At 41.5% G+C, this 15,534-nt stretch overlaps 1 protein-coding gene across 2 annotated transcripts in view; it reads left to right on the top strand.

Moving 5' to 3' along the window:
• The first annotated feature begins 7,905 nt into the window (after positions 1 to 7,905).
• The window catches only part of zgc:100829 (uncharacterized protein LOC445149 homolog), a 17,930-nt gene continuing 10,301 nt past the window's right edge, over positions 7,906 to 15,534 (top strand). Inside the window, exons 1-4 of one of the 2 annotated variants that reach the window (XM_042092752.1) lie at positions 7,906 to 8,402; positions 9,110 to 9,697; positions 13,236 to 13,380; positions 13,777 to 13,903. In XM_042092752.1, the coding sequence (XP_041948686.1) occupies positions 9,523 to 9,697; positions 13,236 to 13,380; positions 13,777 to 13,903 (447 nt within the window). In that variant the 5' untranslated portion in view covers positions 7,906 to 8,402; positions 9,110 to 9,522. The remainder of the gene's footprint in view (positions 8,403 to 9,109; positions 9,698 to 13,235; positions 13,381 to 13,776; positions 13,904 to 15,534) is intronic. The other variant, XM_042092751.1, reaches the window with a different exon arrangement.

Genomic DNA, 15,534 nt, shown 5'->3' with positions numbered 1-15,534 from the left:
TTTATGAATGCTCTAAAGTAGAATATGGAACCATGTTAGAACTGGGCCTATGCTGTGCAGCTGAAATGAACAACCAGTCATTACATATCACTAAGAAACATTCCATGGAGATGCAAGTCTATGGACGAAGTTAAGAAGGATTATGGTGTGCTTTGTTTAACTCGGACGGAGTTATTGGACTGTTGAATGTGTGCAGATCACCCATACATTAACATATATTTAGAAATGTGAAATTTCACTAAACAAATAAGCTTTAAAAACACTGTCAGCTTTAGGACATTATTTAATTGAATACGTTTTGTATCATATATTGTATTAAGTGGGTGAACATCAAGTTCTCTCTACTTCGAACAGATAGACAATGACAATGTGTGTCAGTGTATACAGCCGTGCCATTGAAAGATGTGACATACACTACAATGTATAGTGAAACAAGAAACTGTGCCTGCTCAGTCACTATATTGTACTCCTGCTTTGGTTTTGCATTAAAGCATCTGTGCTCTGCCATTAGTTAAGCAAACTCTGCAGCTCTCTTCTGAGGTACTTTATCACCATTGTCTAATTGTACTTTTTCCGATTTAACAATCCTATTATTCATTTTCCTTTTTGTATTTATTGTTATGTAGACGCTAATGGTGCTTTTCTTTTTTGGAGATTACTTCCCCTGCCAGATCATTCCCGAGGAACCTCTTGAGGCCTATTTTCTTTTTTCCATATTTGCTTGTTTTGATCAATTAATAGTTGGCTCTAGACCAGATGTGGCATCTGAGTTGAACTGATGTGCAGATTGCGCGGTGAGTAATAACAAAAGTACAAATGCCAGTTTTTGAAATATTGATCACCTTCTCCCAGTTTTTGTCTCCTTTCTCGACTCCTTTAGGCTCTTTTTGCTGATCAGGCAAGCTAAATTTGACAATGTCTCTTTCTTTCTGTAAATGAGATGATTCTCCTAAACACCGTATTGAAAATAGCTTGTTTCACTTTGTCATTTATTCAGGGCTCACACCACAGATTCCTAGATTCCAAGACCTAGATTCGAGGGAATTAAACAGATTGTTTTGCTTTTTCAATTCTTGTTTGCTAGATTGTGTTTAGGACTTACACAGTGATTCGAGATTGCACATCTGCTCTGCCTTTCAGGTGTTTTACACCCTGCCTCATTCTAATCCCATGAAAGGAGGGGACATGTTGGTTACTCATTGTCTGTTGCCATGTTGTCTCCTTCATTCAGGTACAGTGATTCATGTGTTTATTTGTATTTTGTGTGGTTGCAGTGCAGAGTTGAAGTTTAGCATTGTTCCCCCTTTACTTTTGTTATTCTTTTGGTATCCTTGTTATCCTGAGACATTTCTCAACATTACTGATTGTCCATGGCATTTGTCACTAATGTCATGTGTTGCTTGTTTACTAATAGTTGAACAATTTGTTAAATTGTTGTAGTTTCTGTTTCAGAATCCAGAATTCCCATATTGTATTTGTATTTACTGATTTTATGCATCAGATCGTAGACAGTGTAAAACAAACAGCACCCGGTGTTGCCAAAACACACATTATTTTTTACTGCGGCCATTTTTGTTCGGACCACGAGCTGTATTTCAGTTGGGTTTAAGGATTGCTATTGAGCATCTATCCAAATTGTATTAAAAGTGATTAGATCAGCTCATAGCTCTCCTTGCAAAACTGACGTCACATGTTTTTAACTGGCAGCGTATGGCTAAGAAGAGAGTTTATAAATCAGACCCACTAAGCCAGCTAGGAACGTAAGCCAGTTATAATACATTTGTGTATATTGTGTGTACAGCACACTTTAAGGCAGTAATGAGCCTTCTCATGAAGACACTTTTTTAGGCCTCCATCTCTAAAGCGTGGTGGTGGCTGGCAGGATTAGCCTATAGAGCTCAGTACATGGCATTTAGTTCAAGAGCTCAAGTTGTCCATACCATACACTTGTAGAATTTTCTGAATTGTCTAAATACTGTCTTATAACGGAGATGAAAGACGTTGTGGTTTCCTAGATATGCAAGTCATCACAAAATAGAAGCACCCATTTGAAGGACTCTCAGACAATCACTGTGTGTGATGGGATCTCATAGAATATCATTAATCAATACTCTTACTTTCCTGTTGGAATTTCCAATTACTTCTAATAATCTTTGCTATGCTTTTAATTTTCCTCCAGGTTCCTCATTGTATGTTAGTCTGTTCTCTGTGATTTATTTTCTTAGCAATCTGACTTGGGACTGGCTCATAGTCTTGATACCCTCATGTGCAGATTTCCCCCATTTTTTTTTACAAACCTTTAACATTTCTTGGTCTTATTTTGTGCTATGTTTTATATTCATCTTTCAACCTCTTATCCGACTGAATGGCTCAACATCGTCAACAAAGAGATAAGTATGGGCATCTTCATTAACATGTGTTAGACAGTTTGTGATGTTTTTAAATTATTTTCTCAATGTGTGCACTGATGACTAACTAACTTCTGGGCCATGTTCAGAGTGCCTTTGTGCCAGGTTACAGGGGTATGTATAAATGCCCTCTGATGACCTCAAATGAAATACGACCTGCTCCTTGTGACACAATGTTTTGTTAGCTTCATTTTCTTTCATGACACTCGAGTTGAGTTTTCATAGCTATGTATATCTGGTATGTCAGTGAGGTTTTTTTCCCCAGTGAGTGTTGATTTATGCATTTGTCGACAAAGGCCAGAGAAATGTTATAAATGCCCTGTAAGGCTCAAAACAGAATCTACAGGAATGTTTGAATTGGACACGCTCATTTAGAAAGCCCTAGTGACTACTTTGCTTGGGCTAGTGTAAAAGCTAGCAGCATTTTCTACATTTCTATCATACCTTTATAATAGATTGTTTGTTGGAAGTTTAGAAGCCTCTTGTTTTTGGCAACAGAAGTACACTGCAAAAAATGAATTCTAACCAAGTGTTATTGATCTTATATTAAGATTAAAAAATCTATTTGGTATTGTTTTTAGTATGAAAAGACTTACCTAGCACCCTCTCAAAAGATCATTTTGACTTAATTTAAGAAGACTTTAACTTATTTTAAGGAGTCTTATCAAGACAAATTTGCTCAACGCACTGGCAGACAAATTTGCTTGTTTTTAGGACAAATTTGCTTAACGCACTGGCAGACAAATTTGCTTGTTTTCAAGATGAGATGTCTTAAAATAAGTCAATTTTTTTTTAAATTAAGTCAAATGATTTCACAAAAAAGCGCTAGGTAAGTCTCTTTATACTGAAAACAATACCAACTAGTTTTTTTTATCTTGATATAAGATTAATAACACTTGGTTAGATTTTGTTAGATAAGCAGTTTTTGCAGTGTACACTTGACTATTAGGCTGTGCTGGTGGCCTTTTTTCCCTTACACATAAACATGCACTTGAGTCCTCCTGTGTTCCCTATTCATGTGGCACTATAAAGTGTTCCATACTGGCACAAAAGTGTCTCATGCAACATTGAAGATGTGCGCAAGAAATACCAAACATCCCCACAGGGTGCATCAGGACATTGCACCTTTAAAGTGTTATTGCTTCCTTAACATTTGCTCATAATAAATATATTTTAATGTGGACAACCATCCCTGGAGCTGGGTAGTGGACATTTGTGAGGACGCCAAATAGACTGCATTGCTGTTTAGTTTCTAGGTGAAGGATTAATCAAAGCCTCCTAGCTAGAGCTGGAAACTACCCCTGGGCCTGCAAATGGGATGTGCTGTCTCTTTAAGTACAGGGCCAACATGTTGCGTCTGCGGCTGGTGTCAAGCACTTCTGCAATCTTTAGTGTATCCTGACACCTAGTGGACAGGGGTATGGGAGCAGTGAATTTGAATTGAATCATCCCCATCAGTTCCAACTATGCCAACATGTATTTTCTAATATTACATGTATATAAAATATAAGGTCATCCTTAATCAACAATAAGCTGAAAGTGACTTAATGGAAATCAAGGGGAAGTGCACGCATAAAGATCCAACTGTAATTCCCTAGTACCCTTGTTTATGCAGCAGTTAAAGGCGATTCCACATAGTGCAATATGTTTTGTTTTATTTATTGATTATCTTCTCCCAATTGCTTGCCTATGTGTTGCTAATTGCCAATCTTAAGTATATTTCTATTTGTTTGAAGGAATCAAAACTTACCACACCGCACTTATTATTATGAATGACATTATATAGCCTTTTTAAAGGACATTATATAGTCCTGTCAGCAGATGAAAGTCATTATACACTATGTCTGGTCTACCCACTTCATGTACTGTCAATTCATCATAATTTAAACCTCCACCTTTTCACACCTCACTTCCTGATCCTCCTGTTCTCTTCCTCCTTCCTGTTCTGTCACTCCCTTCCTGTTCTGTCACTTCCTTCCTCCACTCCCATGCCGGCTGCTCAGGCCCTCCTTTGCCAGCCTTGGCAGACGCGCCACACCTCTCGGAGCCTGGCTCGGCTCCTTCCTGTGAAAGGTACCGACCGCGATTCAGGCGAAAGGTTGTTGATATTTCAGCTCAGCAGCCAATCATATTACAGCTCTCTCCCGTCTGTACCCCTGCTCCGAGCACGTTCATTGGTGGAATAGTGTATGGCTCTGTCATACACTAGGCCACTTTGTTTTTGGCCCAATTACAGAACAAGGACAATGTATGAACGCTGGTATTTTGTTTGTTTGTTTGTTTGTGTATTCTTGAAATCTAAAACAGAGCAGACAGGACCATGAGGAGAAATTAGCTGAATTCAATAAAAAGTGTATTGGATTAGAATTGTGGACTGAGCCTTTTAAAAGACATTCTCTCCTCCCTATTGTCACAGCCTCACTTTCAGTCAAACGTGGTATGTGGAGTTTTGAAGATGTCAGCAAGAAATACCAAACATCCCCACAGGGTGCATCAGGACATTGCACCTTTAAAGTGTTATTGCTTCCTTAACATTTGCTCATAATAAATATATCTTAATGTGGACAACCATCCCTGAAGGCTAGGTAGTGGACATTTGTGAGGACGCCAAATAGACTGCATTGCTGTTTAGTTTCTAGGTGAAGGATTAATCAAAGCCTCCTAGCTAGAGCTGGGAACTACCCCTGGGCCAGCAAAAGGGATGTGTGGATTATTCCTGTTTAGTTTAGAACACTACAACAAAAATTACAATTCTCAATTGAGATTGAGAGTAGGTCTGGAAAGGCTTCATTGAATTGCGATTTCCAGGGGCGTAACTAGCAGTGAAATTAAACTTAAATGGGTGCATTAAACTCTTACCAAACCGCTTCAGAAGTGCAGCAGTCAAATCTTTCTTGTGAACGAAGGTTTTAAATGTAGTTGTTTACTAATTCCAAAGAAAATACACATCCACATTTATTTAACTCTGTTGCCATCAGCGCAGCCATTGGTTGTTTTGAATGCACTGCTCTATCTGTCATCATTTAAAGCCCGCCCCATGCTGGATTAGCAATTGTGATTGGTGCCTGAATTTGGAAATGGGTGTCAATGGCCTCTTTGAAATTCAAATTCGCTAACAGCAAACGGAATATGAAGAATACCACATTGGACTCCAAATGGCCCCTGTATCAAATACAATGCAAGTCAGTGGAACAGTGACATATGCCTGTGTTCAAGACAACTTGCATCTTATAGAATTCCACATAGCTCCTTTAAGCATTATGGCATAATACTCCCTAACAATGACACCTCACAAATAAACATAACGTGTGTGATTTTGGTCGAATTATGTGTCATGTGGCCATGCTACATGCAGAACGAGTTGGACTGCATAGAATGGACACTAAGACAGTGTTTTTGATATTATTGTTGTGTTAAATAAATGTTAAGTTGTTGTGACAATCTGATAAAGACAATTCCAAAAATAGAATCAGTGTCCATTTTCCTTTTTGTTATATTTTCTGTGAATTTCCATACAAATTGATTTACATTTAGCAATTGTCATCCTAGAAATTGTTGCACACATGTATCAATGTAATTGACTAATCTTAATACTATTTTAAATGTTTCAAGGAAGTTTTTTTGTTCCTAATTCAAATGCAGTCAATGAAATTGACAGCTGTGATACCAGCAAGGTCTCTTAATTAAAGCAGTGTGCTACACTGACTGAAATTGTGTGCTGATTTTATTTAATCGTCTGCAGGTGGGTTTTCAAGGACTGTTTTGTCCTGTTTGGCCAGAGGGTGGTGCTGTTGATTTAAAAATGTGTGTTATGACTTAAATAACTCTCCTCTCAACTCAGGTGGGTTACAACAATTCTCTGTGGACTATGTTGGACCTGTCTGCATTTGAAAGATCTATTAATGAAACTTGATATGACCTCAGAGACATGTTCTCTTTCAGAAGTCTTGTCTTCCAAAGAAGTCCCATGAATGGCTCTCAAAAACATGTCAAAGCAAACAAGTTATGTATATGCTTTTATCCTACAAAACCATTTGAAAATAGTTGTAATAGAAAATATCTAGCTTACTCATTGTATTGATATTTTGTTTTGTGTATTTTTGAGTAGGACCATTAAAACAACACTATTTGAAAGAGGAAAAAGAATGGTTAGATCCATCATGTTGATATGAAGGTACAGATTGCAGGTGCTGTTTGGGGTTAACTCCCATGCATGACCAGTTGAAGCTGACATACAATACGGCAGTACAAAACCAAACCGTAGTAACTACTGCAATAGTTTTAGGCACATTTCAATCAATGTAATGTGAGTGGCCTCTGCTTTAGTTATGAATTTAATAGAAGCTAAGTATGATATTTACCTTAAATGTACTATTGCAGAAAATAGAATATAACTGTGTTAAGACAAATGCTTAAAACCTGTAAGTATATTAGTGTCCATCAGATGGCGCCTTTACATATTTAAAAATTGGAAGCGGTTTATGTCCACATTTTTCAGATGTGATTGTGAACATTTCAGAAATATAAACGAACACATAAATGTTTTATTTTAAGCTGTTATGCACATGAAAGTAAAAAAAAAACTATATACAAATATTAAAACTAACTAAGTTTTAGACTTTTATGTCAAGCAATTGTGCAATCTAAACAATCTTTTTGTTTTATTCTTATACATGTAAATTTGTAGCCTATACTTAAGCTAAAATTTCTTGAAAAAAGGATGTTTAAACAGCAAACATACTGATATATACTGCCATCTAGTGATGCATTCTACTAATTGCAATGTATAGCACTAGTCTAGTGAACTAGCACTAGTCACTTGAATTTCCCCTTGGGGATCAATAAAGTATCTATCTATCTATCTATCTATCTATCTATCTATTAATCTAGTCATCCATCCTCGTGTATAAATCCAATTTACAATTTCATGGTGGAATGGGTAAAAGTTTAACTTCACTTCTGCAGTAACACAAATGCTGTGGTTCTGACACATTCTCATTGATTTTTTGGCCAACATTTCTTTTTGTCCAGAGATTTAATCATCAATAGGCAAATATGATTAAACAGTAATAGGCAAATATGATTAAACAGTAATAGGCAAATATGATTAAACAGTAATAGTCAAATTGTCATGATCATCTTGTCAAAACACATGGAGGCAGCTATGTGGTTGAAGAGAAACATTGCTCAAAAAGTTGCCGCATGTATCATCCCCTAAAATACAACTGTGAAAATAGAACTTGTGTCCTACTCATGGCAAACAGTGTGAAATGTGTGTGTAAAAATGGCGCATGTAGTGCGTAAAGCATCTAAAGGGCGGAGGATGAAGCACCACCACAACACAAAATGGCTAGACAAGGATCTAAGAAGAGATTATGACTCAAGTCTCCTTCCCCTCGTCTTTTCTCTTTCCCCCCTTTTTTTCTCAATGTTCTCTCACTTTCTCTCTTTCCTCTGTCTGTCTCTCTCTAGCCTTGCACCAATGTGTGTTTGCACCAATGTGTGACCTATATATTTCAGTAGAAGTAGTTATTTAAGGGTCTAAACTTTCCGCTCTCTCTCTCTCACTCTCTCTCATTAACTGGGTTTGGCGTTGTCTGTCTCTCCGCCCCTCTCTTCTGTGTTAAACAGGATGCTGCCCTCTCTCTCTCTCTCTCTCTCTCTCTCTCTCTCTCACTCTCTCTCTCTCACACACAGCTGCTGCAGCTGAGCTCAGCTTCCTGACTTTTCTTTTTTCTTCAGGCTGCGAGAATCAGTGGGAAGAGAGGAAGTCTGTGAAAGAGAGAGCGAGAGAGTGGAGGAGGGAGCGAACAAGAGTGAGGGAGTCTGAGTGAGTTTATGTTTGAGTGAGAGACTGCAGAGAGAGAGAGCAAGAGAGAGAGAGTTCATGGAATGCTGTGATGTCACCAGCTTAGTCATACACAAAGGCAAGAAAGACAGAAGCACATTCACTCTTCCAGTCTGAAGACTGCTTTGGAGTAGCTGCACCTCTCTGTGAGTATCCTTTACTTACTTGTTTATTTCTCGAGCTTGTTTTGTCTCTCACTCTGTTGTTCTCTCCTTCCGCGACCTTACTCTGTCACGCTTTCACTGACAAAAAGCTGTAGTAGACAAATTCACCAGAACAGAGATAATTCTGTTCTGGTGAATCTCTTTCTTTCTTTTTCTCTTTCTCTTCTCTGCCTCTCTCTCTCTCACTCTCTCTCTCTCTCTCTCTCCTTCCCTGTCTCTCTCTCCATGTCTTTCTCTCTTGACGTGTTTTACCCTTGGGACTGAGAAAGTTGTGGCAGTCTGGGTTTCTCTGCTGGCCGGGAAACATGCCAGTCCCTTTGTCAGTAAACATGCTTGCAGTCGTAGCTGTGGAAGGGCAACGTAAAAACGTAAAGACAGCAGTGCATCATGGGAGATGGGGTGGGGGGGGGGTTCATGTTGGTGGAGGAATCCAAAGGAATGTCCTCCCTCACAAGCCGGGCATAGCCTCACAATGCTACAATGCTGAGAAATGGTGTGTCTGAGTAGTGATGACACGCACACATCTTTTAAAGTTCTTTGCCAGCAATCTTGAACATGGGGGAGTAACGAGGGAGAAACAGAGAAGGGAGGAAAGAGAAGACAACAAAAGAAAGGTGAATGTGTAGAAAGCAAAGCAGTTGTAAACAAATTCAGTGATGTACTCTTGTGTTATGGTTTACCATCCACAGGCTCTACAGCTGATGGCGGATGTACTGTGACATCTGCGTGGGAGTGTGTGTGTGAGTGTGTGTGTGTGTGTGAGTGTTCCTGTGTGTGTATGTGTTAATGTGGTGTGGTCACACAAACGCTTCAACAGGCACGCACACTGCAGTGAGTGTGTGCAGGTGATAGTTTGTATGCATGTGTGATTGAGTGTGTGTATGTGTGTGCGTGCACTTTGGTCCCCATGTGTGTATGCGTGCACGTGTAGTCAGAAACACATCCATCGTCTCTACCACCATCTTCAACTATCATCTCATCGCTCCACTGGACGTATCGTCTGGACGTCTCTCTTGGACATCTCTCCTGGACGTTTCCCCTGCGTCCCCTTTAAACACTCTAACCCTCTGAGACGCCCTCTCAGTCCGCTGCTAGCGCCACCATGCTGCAGCAGATCCTGAAGGACATGTACATCGAGCCGGAGCTGCTGGAGGCTCTGAGCGAGGAGCAGAAGAAGACGCTCTTCACGAAGATGAGGCAGGAGCAGGTGCGCCGCTGGAACGAGCGCGAGGAGAAGATGGAGGGCGAGGAGGCGCACCGGCCCAAAGCCAAGACAGGTACGCCCCACACTGACCCCATCGACCAGCACTGACTCTATCAACTAGCACTGACTCCATCAACCAGCACTGACACCATTAACTAGCACTGACTCTATCAACCAGCACTGACACCATTAGCTAGCACTGACCCCATCGACCAGCACTGACTCCATCAATCAGCTCTGACTCTATCAACTAGTACAGTACACCATCAACTAGCGCTGACACCACCCACACTGGCTTACACAGCACCACACACCACACAAACTTAAAACGAGTGTGTTGAAAATAACACAACTTGTGTTGATTTAACACATTTGTTTTAAGAGTGCACTCACCTCGTAGCACTGACAACCATCAGCCACCATGGAAAACATCAACCAGCACTGACACTGTTAACCCAGTACTGACTAAGCTGGCCCAGTATTGGCTCTGTTAACCCAGTACTGACTAAATTAGCCCAGTATTGGCTCTGTTAACCCAGTACTGACTAAATTAGCCCAGTATTGGCTCTGTTAATCCAGTACTGACTTATAGACTAGCCCTGACAACACCAGGCAGCACTGACTAAGCTGATGAATGTACTGATCTGCTACCTGCATAGACATTTCTCTATTTGCAGATGGTGCACAACTTCTCTGGGAGTCTGTGTGTATGTATGTGTGTGTGTGTAAAGTAAACCAGCATGTCCGTGGATGCCCATGACCTCACTTAGAGATCCAGATAAATGCATTTATTTTGGTCCCCTGCTGATAGGCGCCTCATGACTTTATATGGTTGTGAACGTCGCCGCTGACTTCTGCAGCAAATGACTCAGACTGGAGTTTCACAGAGAAACCGTAAGCTTGTGGTTGACCTCCGTGAAGCAAGCCCTCACTGACACGCACTTGCTTTGCGTGGTACTGACACAGACAGGAAGCAAAATGGAGTATGGTGCCCACCACTGACACAGACACAGATCATGAGGCAAGGGTGACCCGTCAGTCATTTGAGCCCCAGGAAAAAGCTGAAGAGGTGGATATGCCATTTGTGTGTGTTCTCTAAATGATGGCATCTGGGGACGTCACAGTTCCACCTCTCATGTTGCAATGGCACAATTAATGATGCAAGTTTGGCAGTGACATTGCATCTGTGCGTGTGTGTGTTTGTCTGTCTGTCTGTCTGTGTGTGTATGTGTGTGTGTGTGTGTGTGTGTGTGTGTGTGTGTAAAGGGTGGCACTAGCATGTAAGGAGTTTCCAAAAAAATAACACACACGATGGTTGGGTGAGCCCAATAGGGTTGGGTGAGCATGTGCAGAGGTTGTTGTATCTCTAAGGGTGTGTGTATGTGTGTGTGTCTGTAAACTGTGTGTGGGTATTTGTTTAGATGGTTACACTAGCTTGTGAGAAGACTGACACAAACACACAGGACTGAGCCAGCTCCACTAGCGAGATGTGAACAGAATCCAAGTGTGAAGGATGGCTTTAGAAAATACGTTTGAGTGTATTTGGTTCACGTGAATGTGTGTGTAGAGACAGCAGAGAGAAAGATAAGTAAACAAAATTGAAAAAAAAAGGAAAACAAAAGATGAGCATTCATCAACGACCATGTCTACATTGCTGTCACATGTCCTCACAGGCACCCCCGTCTTTAGACTGGCCTGGCATACTCACCCGGGCAGGAAAATCTGGCTGGACAGCATTTCTTGGCCTGCCGCTACTGTCTTTATGGGAACTGGGAGTTATAATCACAGAACGCTCAACTCGCTTCCCTTGTGCATTCCACAAAAAGAATCTGAGATCACTACCCACAAACCCACACAGCAGTCCTGCTTGGAAAGGCCCTGAGGGACCATAGTGGTGGGGGTTGTTTAGGTGCTTGCTGATGAGACTAGGTTAGTTAGTGCTCTGTGGTAAATGACTGCTTTGCGCAAACTGGGCATGTGCGTGAAAGTCCACTCTGATCACAGAGCCGTTCTTGTGAAGAAGTCCGAGTCTCGGGCTAGTGGTCTGGGAACAGAGTGCTCTGTATTCCCCGAAGGCCACCCCAGCTGCCGCCTTTGGTCACTAAGACACATATGCCAGCGTGACAGCCCGCTACAGAGCAACTTTACAAGCAACACATGGCCTCCTCGGAGTTGGAGAATAATCTCTGCGCCTGCCCTGACAGTGCAACTGACAGTTTTGGTCTTTTTTTCACCAGTTTGTGACTTTGTAACATTTCAGATTTTTTTGTCCGGTTTCAGATAGTTTCGTCTTGTGCCGGGGTGTTGCCATGAGAGGATTCTCTCGGGGTACATCAGAGAGAAAGAGGCTCACTGTTTTTATGGTTTGGTAACAGGCCCAGTTTCAGAGGCAGGAAGTGAGCGCAAGGCCGTGTTCCATTGCCTCAAACAATCGGCTGCCAGCAAGGCAGGAAAGCTACAGGAAGTCCAAGCGTTCGAAAAACAACAAAAAGATTACACCGTGTTTGCTGTAGTAGTGCTGTTGTGTTTGTGTACATGTGTCAGATTTTGTGTTAAGATGATGAGAAGAGAAGAGAAGAGAGAGAGAGAGAGAGAGAGAGAGAGAGAGAGAGAGAGAGAGAGAGAGAGAGAGAGAGAGAGAGAAAGAGAAAGAGAAAGAGAGATTTGAAGCACACAAAATATGTTTTCCTCTGAGCAGTTCTATGCAGCACAATCGGAGGAGTAAATCTAGTAAAGGGATTTTACTAGAGTTGTGAGCTTAGAAAACATTGTTGTTCACCACACTCCCACTTCCAAATCCTACACACTTATCGAATATATTTTTTTCATAGATCCTCCGCACTGAGTCATAGTTTCAGAAGGACAAAGATAACTAAGCAACACCTCATGCGCAAACTAAAAGGGAGCAACAATTGCTTTTCAGTGGAATCTTTATGACTTGTTGGTTTAAATGATCACACTTTCATTGTCCTAGAGACAAGGGTGCTTATTCTCAAAATAAAGGGACTGCATTCAGCTGTCACTGATGGGCATAGTGCTTGTGATAATTCAACATAAAACATTGTGGGCATCTTATCTTTCCGTTTACTAACGTTACTGTCAAATTTGAAATCACAAACAGTTGTACTACACACAGAGAGCTTTTTGGTTGAAGGTAAATTCAAGGTTACGTTTTGTTGTTTGAAAAGACAACAGCTGAACTTGTCACGTCAGTTTTGGAAAGGGTGATTGACAAAGCATGGCCCGTTGAGAACACTCTTTGTTTGCTTGCAGTTTATCATCCCAAGTCTGTTGTCATGTGAAATCACGGGCTTTTCCTTTTGGTTGTTTGATAGGAATGTTGTTCTCTAGTGAGCCAGCAAAACCAGTATGGCAAGCAGCCCTAGAGTCCATCTCTGTTCCTCTTAAGGAGTTACAGTATGTTATCTAACCAGTATTACTGTGTGTGTGTGTGTGTGTGTGTGTGTGTGTGTGTGTGTGTGTGTGTGTGTGTGTGTGTGTGTGTGTGTGTGTGTGTGTGTGTGTGTGAGTGTGAGTGTGTGTGTCCACCTCACCGTGTGTGTGTGTGTGTGTGTGTGTGTGTGTGTGTGTGTGTGTCTTTCTTTCCACAGGCCAGAGTAAAAGCGTGAGCTGGCTCCTTGGCCGGGATGGGGACGTGCAGGTGTTTGTGATTGGTGAGGTGGATGAGCTCAAGTCCAAGCTGATTTACACTGGGCTCGGGGAGCGGAACACGTCAAGTCTGTGCAACAACTCACGGTACATACACAACAAAGAATCAGCCATTAAACCACAATGCAAGATTCTTCTTTAAAACTGTGTAGACCCAAAGACTCCTTCATATGAGAAAAGATCTATGTACTGTAGAACATTGTGGGTTCTGTGTGCTTTTGGTGTGAAAAGGCTCGTCAGGCAGTATAGCTATCCAACAGGATCAAAAGGTTTTAAAAAGATCATAAAATCATAAGGTTCAGGGTATTAACTTTAAGAATTATAGAAAAATATATTTAATCTGCAGGGTATGAGGAAATCACACTATTTTCATGTACGAATGAGCGATGGAAATGAGATTTACTTTAAACTATTTTTATTAACACACTGTAATAGTCCTGTGAAAAAGAACTTCCTTTTCCTGAGCTCTTCTGTGTTCTTCAGGCCTTGCAGTACCCAGGCTGCCACGTTTAAGAGCAACTTGATCAACAGAACATCTCCGGACTCTGTGCGATCAGGGAGAGAGAATCATCCACCCAAAACACAAGCTGGAATACAGTTAAATCTGAAGGTGTGTTTCTTTGATTTTCCCACACCCATGTTTCACAACACCTTTATACCTTAACACTGAACCATCACCTGGATTCACATGATAATACTGCAATCAGTGGCAAAACGTGTTTTTTCATGGTTAGGTGTTCAATCACCTTTTACCTTTTTGTGGGAGTGAAGGGCGTTTTGGGTCGTCTTCAGGGGAAATATATTTTTATAGTGTTAAACTGTTCTCAGGTTGGTAGCATAGCAATTGCTTTATGCCATGCTAACAGAAGCAAACCCAGATTTGCAAACCCAAAAGTATTGCTTGGGTCCAACCAGACCTTTTCCTGTGGTCCATGTGTGCGTGTGTATTACATTTTTTACAGTAATGGTCAAATGCGCAGAGAGAGTACAGTAATGTGCACTGTCTCTCTCTCTCTCTCTCTCTCTCTCTCTCTCTCTCTCGTTTTGTTTCTCTTGCTCCCTCTGTGTGTGTGTGTGTGTGTGTGTGTGTGTGTGTGTGTGTGTTTGTGTGTGTTTGTGTGTGTGTGTGTGTGTGTGTGTGTGTGTGTGTGTGTGTGTGTGTGTTTAAATATGAACTATACGTGCATGTGTGAGTGTGTGCATGTATGTGTATGTAAGGTGACCTTCTGCTTGCTGTCATCAATCTTGGCCTGGGCTGTGTGGTACGGAGACGAACTCTCTCTTCAGGGAGATCCACCGCCCCACAGACAAATAAATCACACACTCTCGTCCTCGCCTCTCCTCTGTCTCCTCTCCTCTCACTCCTCCTCTCTTTCATCCCTTTCTCTCTCACTCCACTGCCCTGTCTTTCCTGTTCATCCCATTCTTAGTCCTCCCTTTGCTTTTCTTCCCTTCAGTCCTCTCTCTCCACTCTTTGGCCTCTTACTCTCGTCCCTCTGTAGCTAAGTGCAGTGCTATTCTTTGTCCCTCTGTAGCTAAGTCCAGTGCTATTCTTTGTACCTCTGTAGCTAAGTCCAGTGCTATTCTTTGTACCTCTGTAGCTAAGTCCGGTACTATTCTTTGTACCTCTGTAGCTAAGTCCGGTGCTATTCTTTGTACCTCTGTAGCTAAGTCCAGTGCTATTCTTTGTACCTCTGTAGCTAAGTCCAGTGCTATTCTTTGTACCTGGCAGCGTTGTGTGTCTGTGCTTTGGTTAAAAGTAGGTGTGGGAGAGGGTTGGGAGGAAGACTAAATATCTATAGATGATATTTAGTCTTCCTTTCTATAGATCTATAGATTTGGCTCTTTGGAAAACAATCTTTGGATAGTTGTTTACAAACATATCCTGTTTTTATTTGGCGTGTGTGTGTGTGTGTGTGTGTGTGTGTGTGTGCGCGCACGTGCACGCAAAGGAGTCTTTTTGGATGTTTGGGTAACCTTATTTTTTTTTATGTCATCGCAATGAGGGGAATGGTTCAGCCTGTGGTAACCATGGTAACATGGTGCGCAGTGAGCGTTGACTGGCTGGCTGGGATGCCTGGCCAGGATGACCACAGCATCCGTCCCCACTATCCTCACGAACCCCCCTGCAAAGATAGCGCCGCTAAAGCAGCACTGCTAGGGTTTCAACTTTTATTTATTTATCCTGTTACAGAAAAGCACTGTGTTTAGAGCACATTCACACTGACTGTTTGTAAAATG

The sequence above is a fragment of the Alosa sapidissima genome, chromosome 5 (genome assembly GCF_018492685.1).
Source record: "Alosa sapidissima isolate fAloSap1 chromosome 5, fAloSap1.pri, whole genome shotgun sequence".
In the NCBI taxonomy this organism is placed as follows: Eukaryota; Metazoa; Chordata; class Actinopteri; order Clupeiformes; family Clupeidae; genus Alosa; species Alosa sapidissima.
Note: the sequence above shows the minus strand (reverse complement) of the source record. Positions and strands in the feature narration are given on the sequence as shown.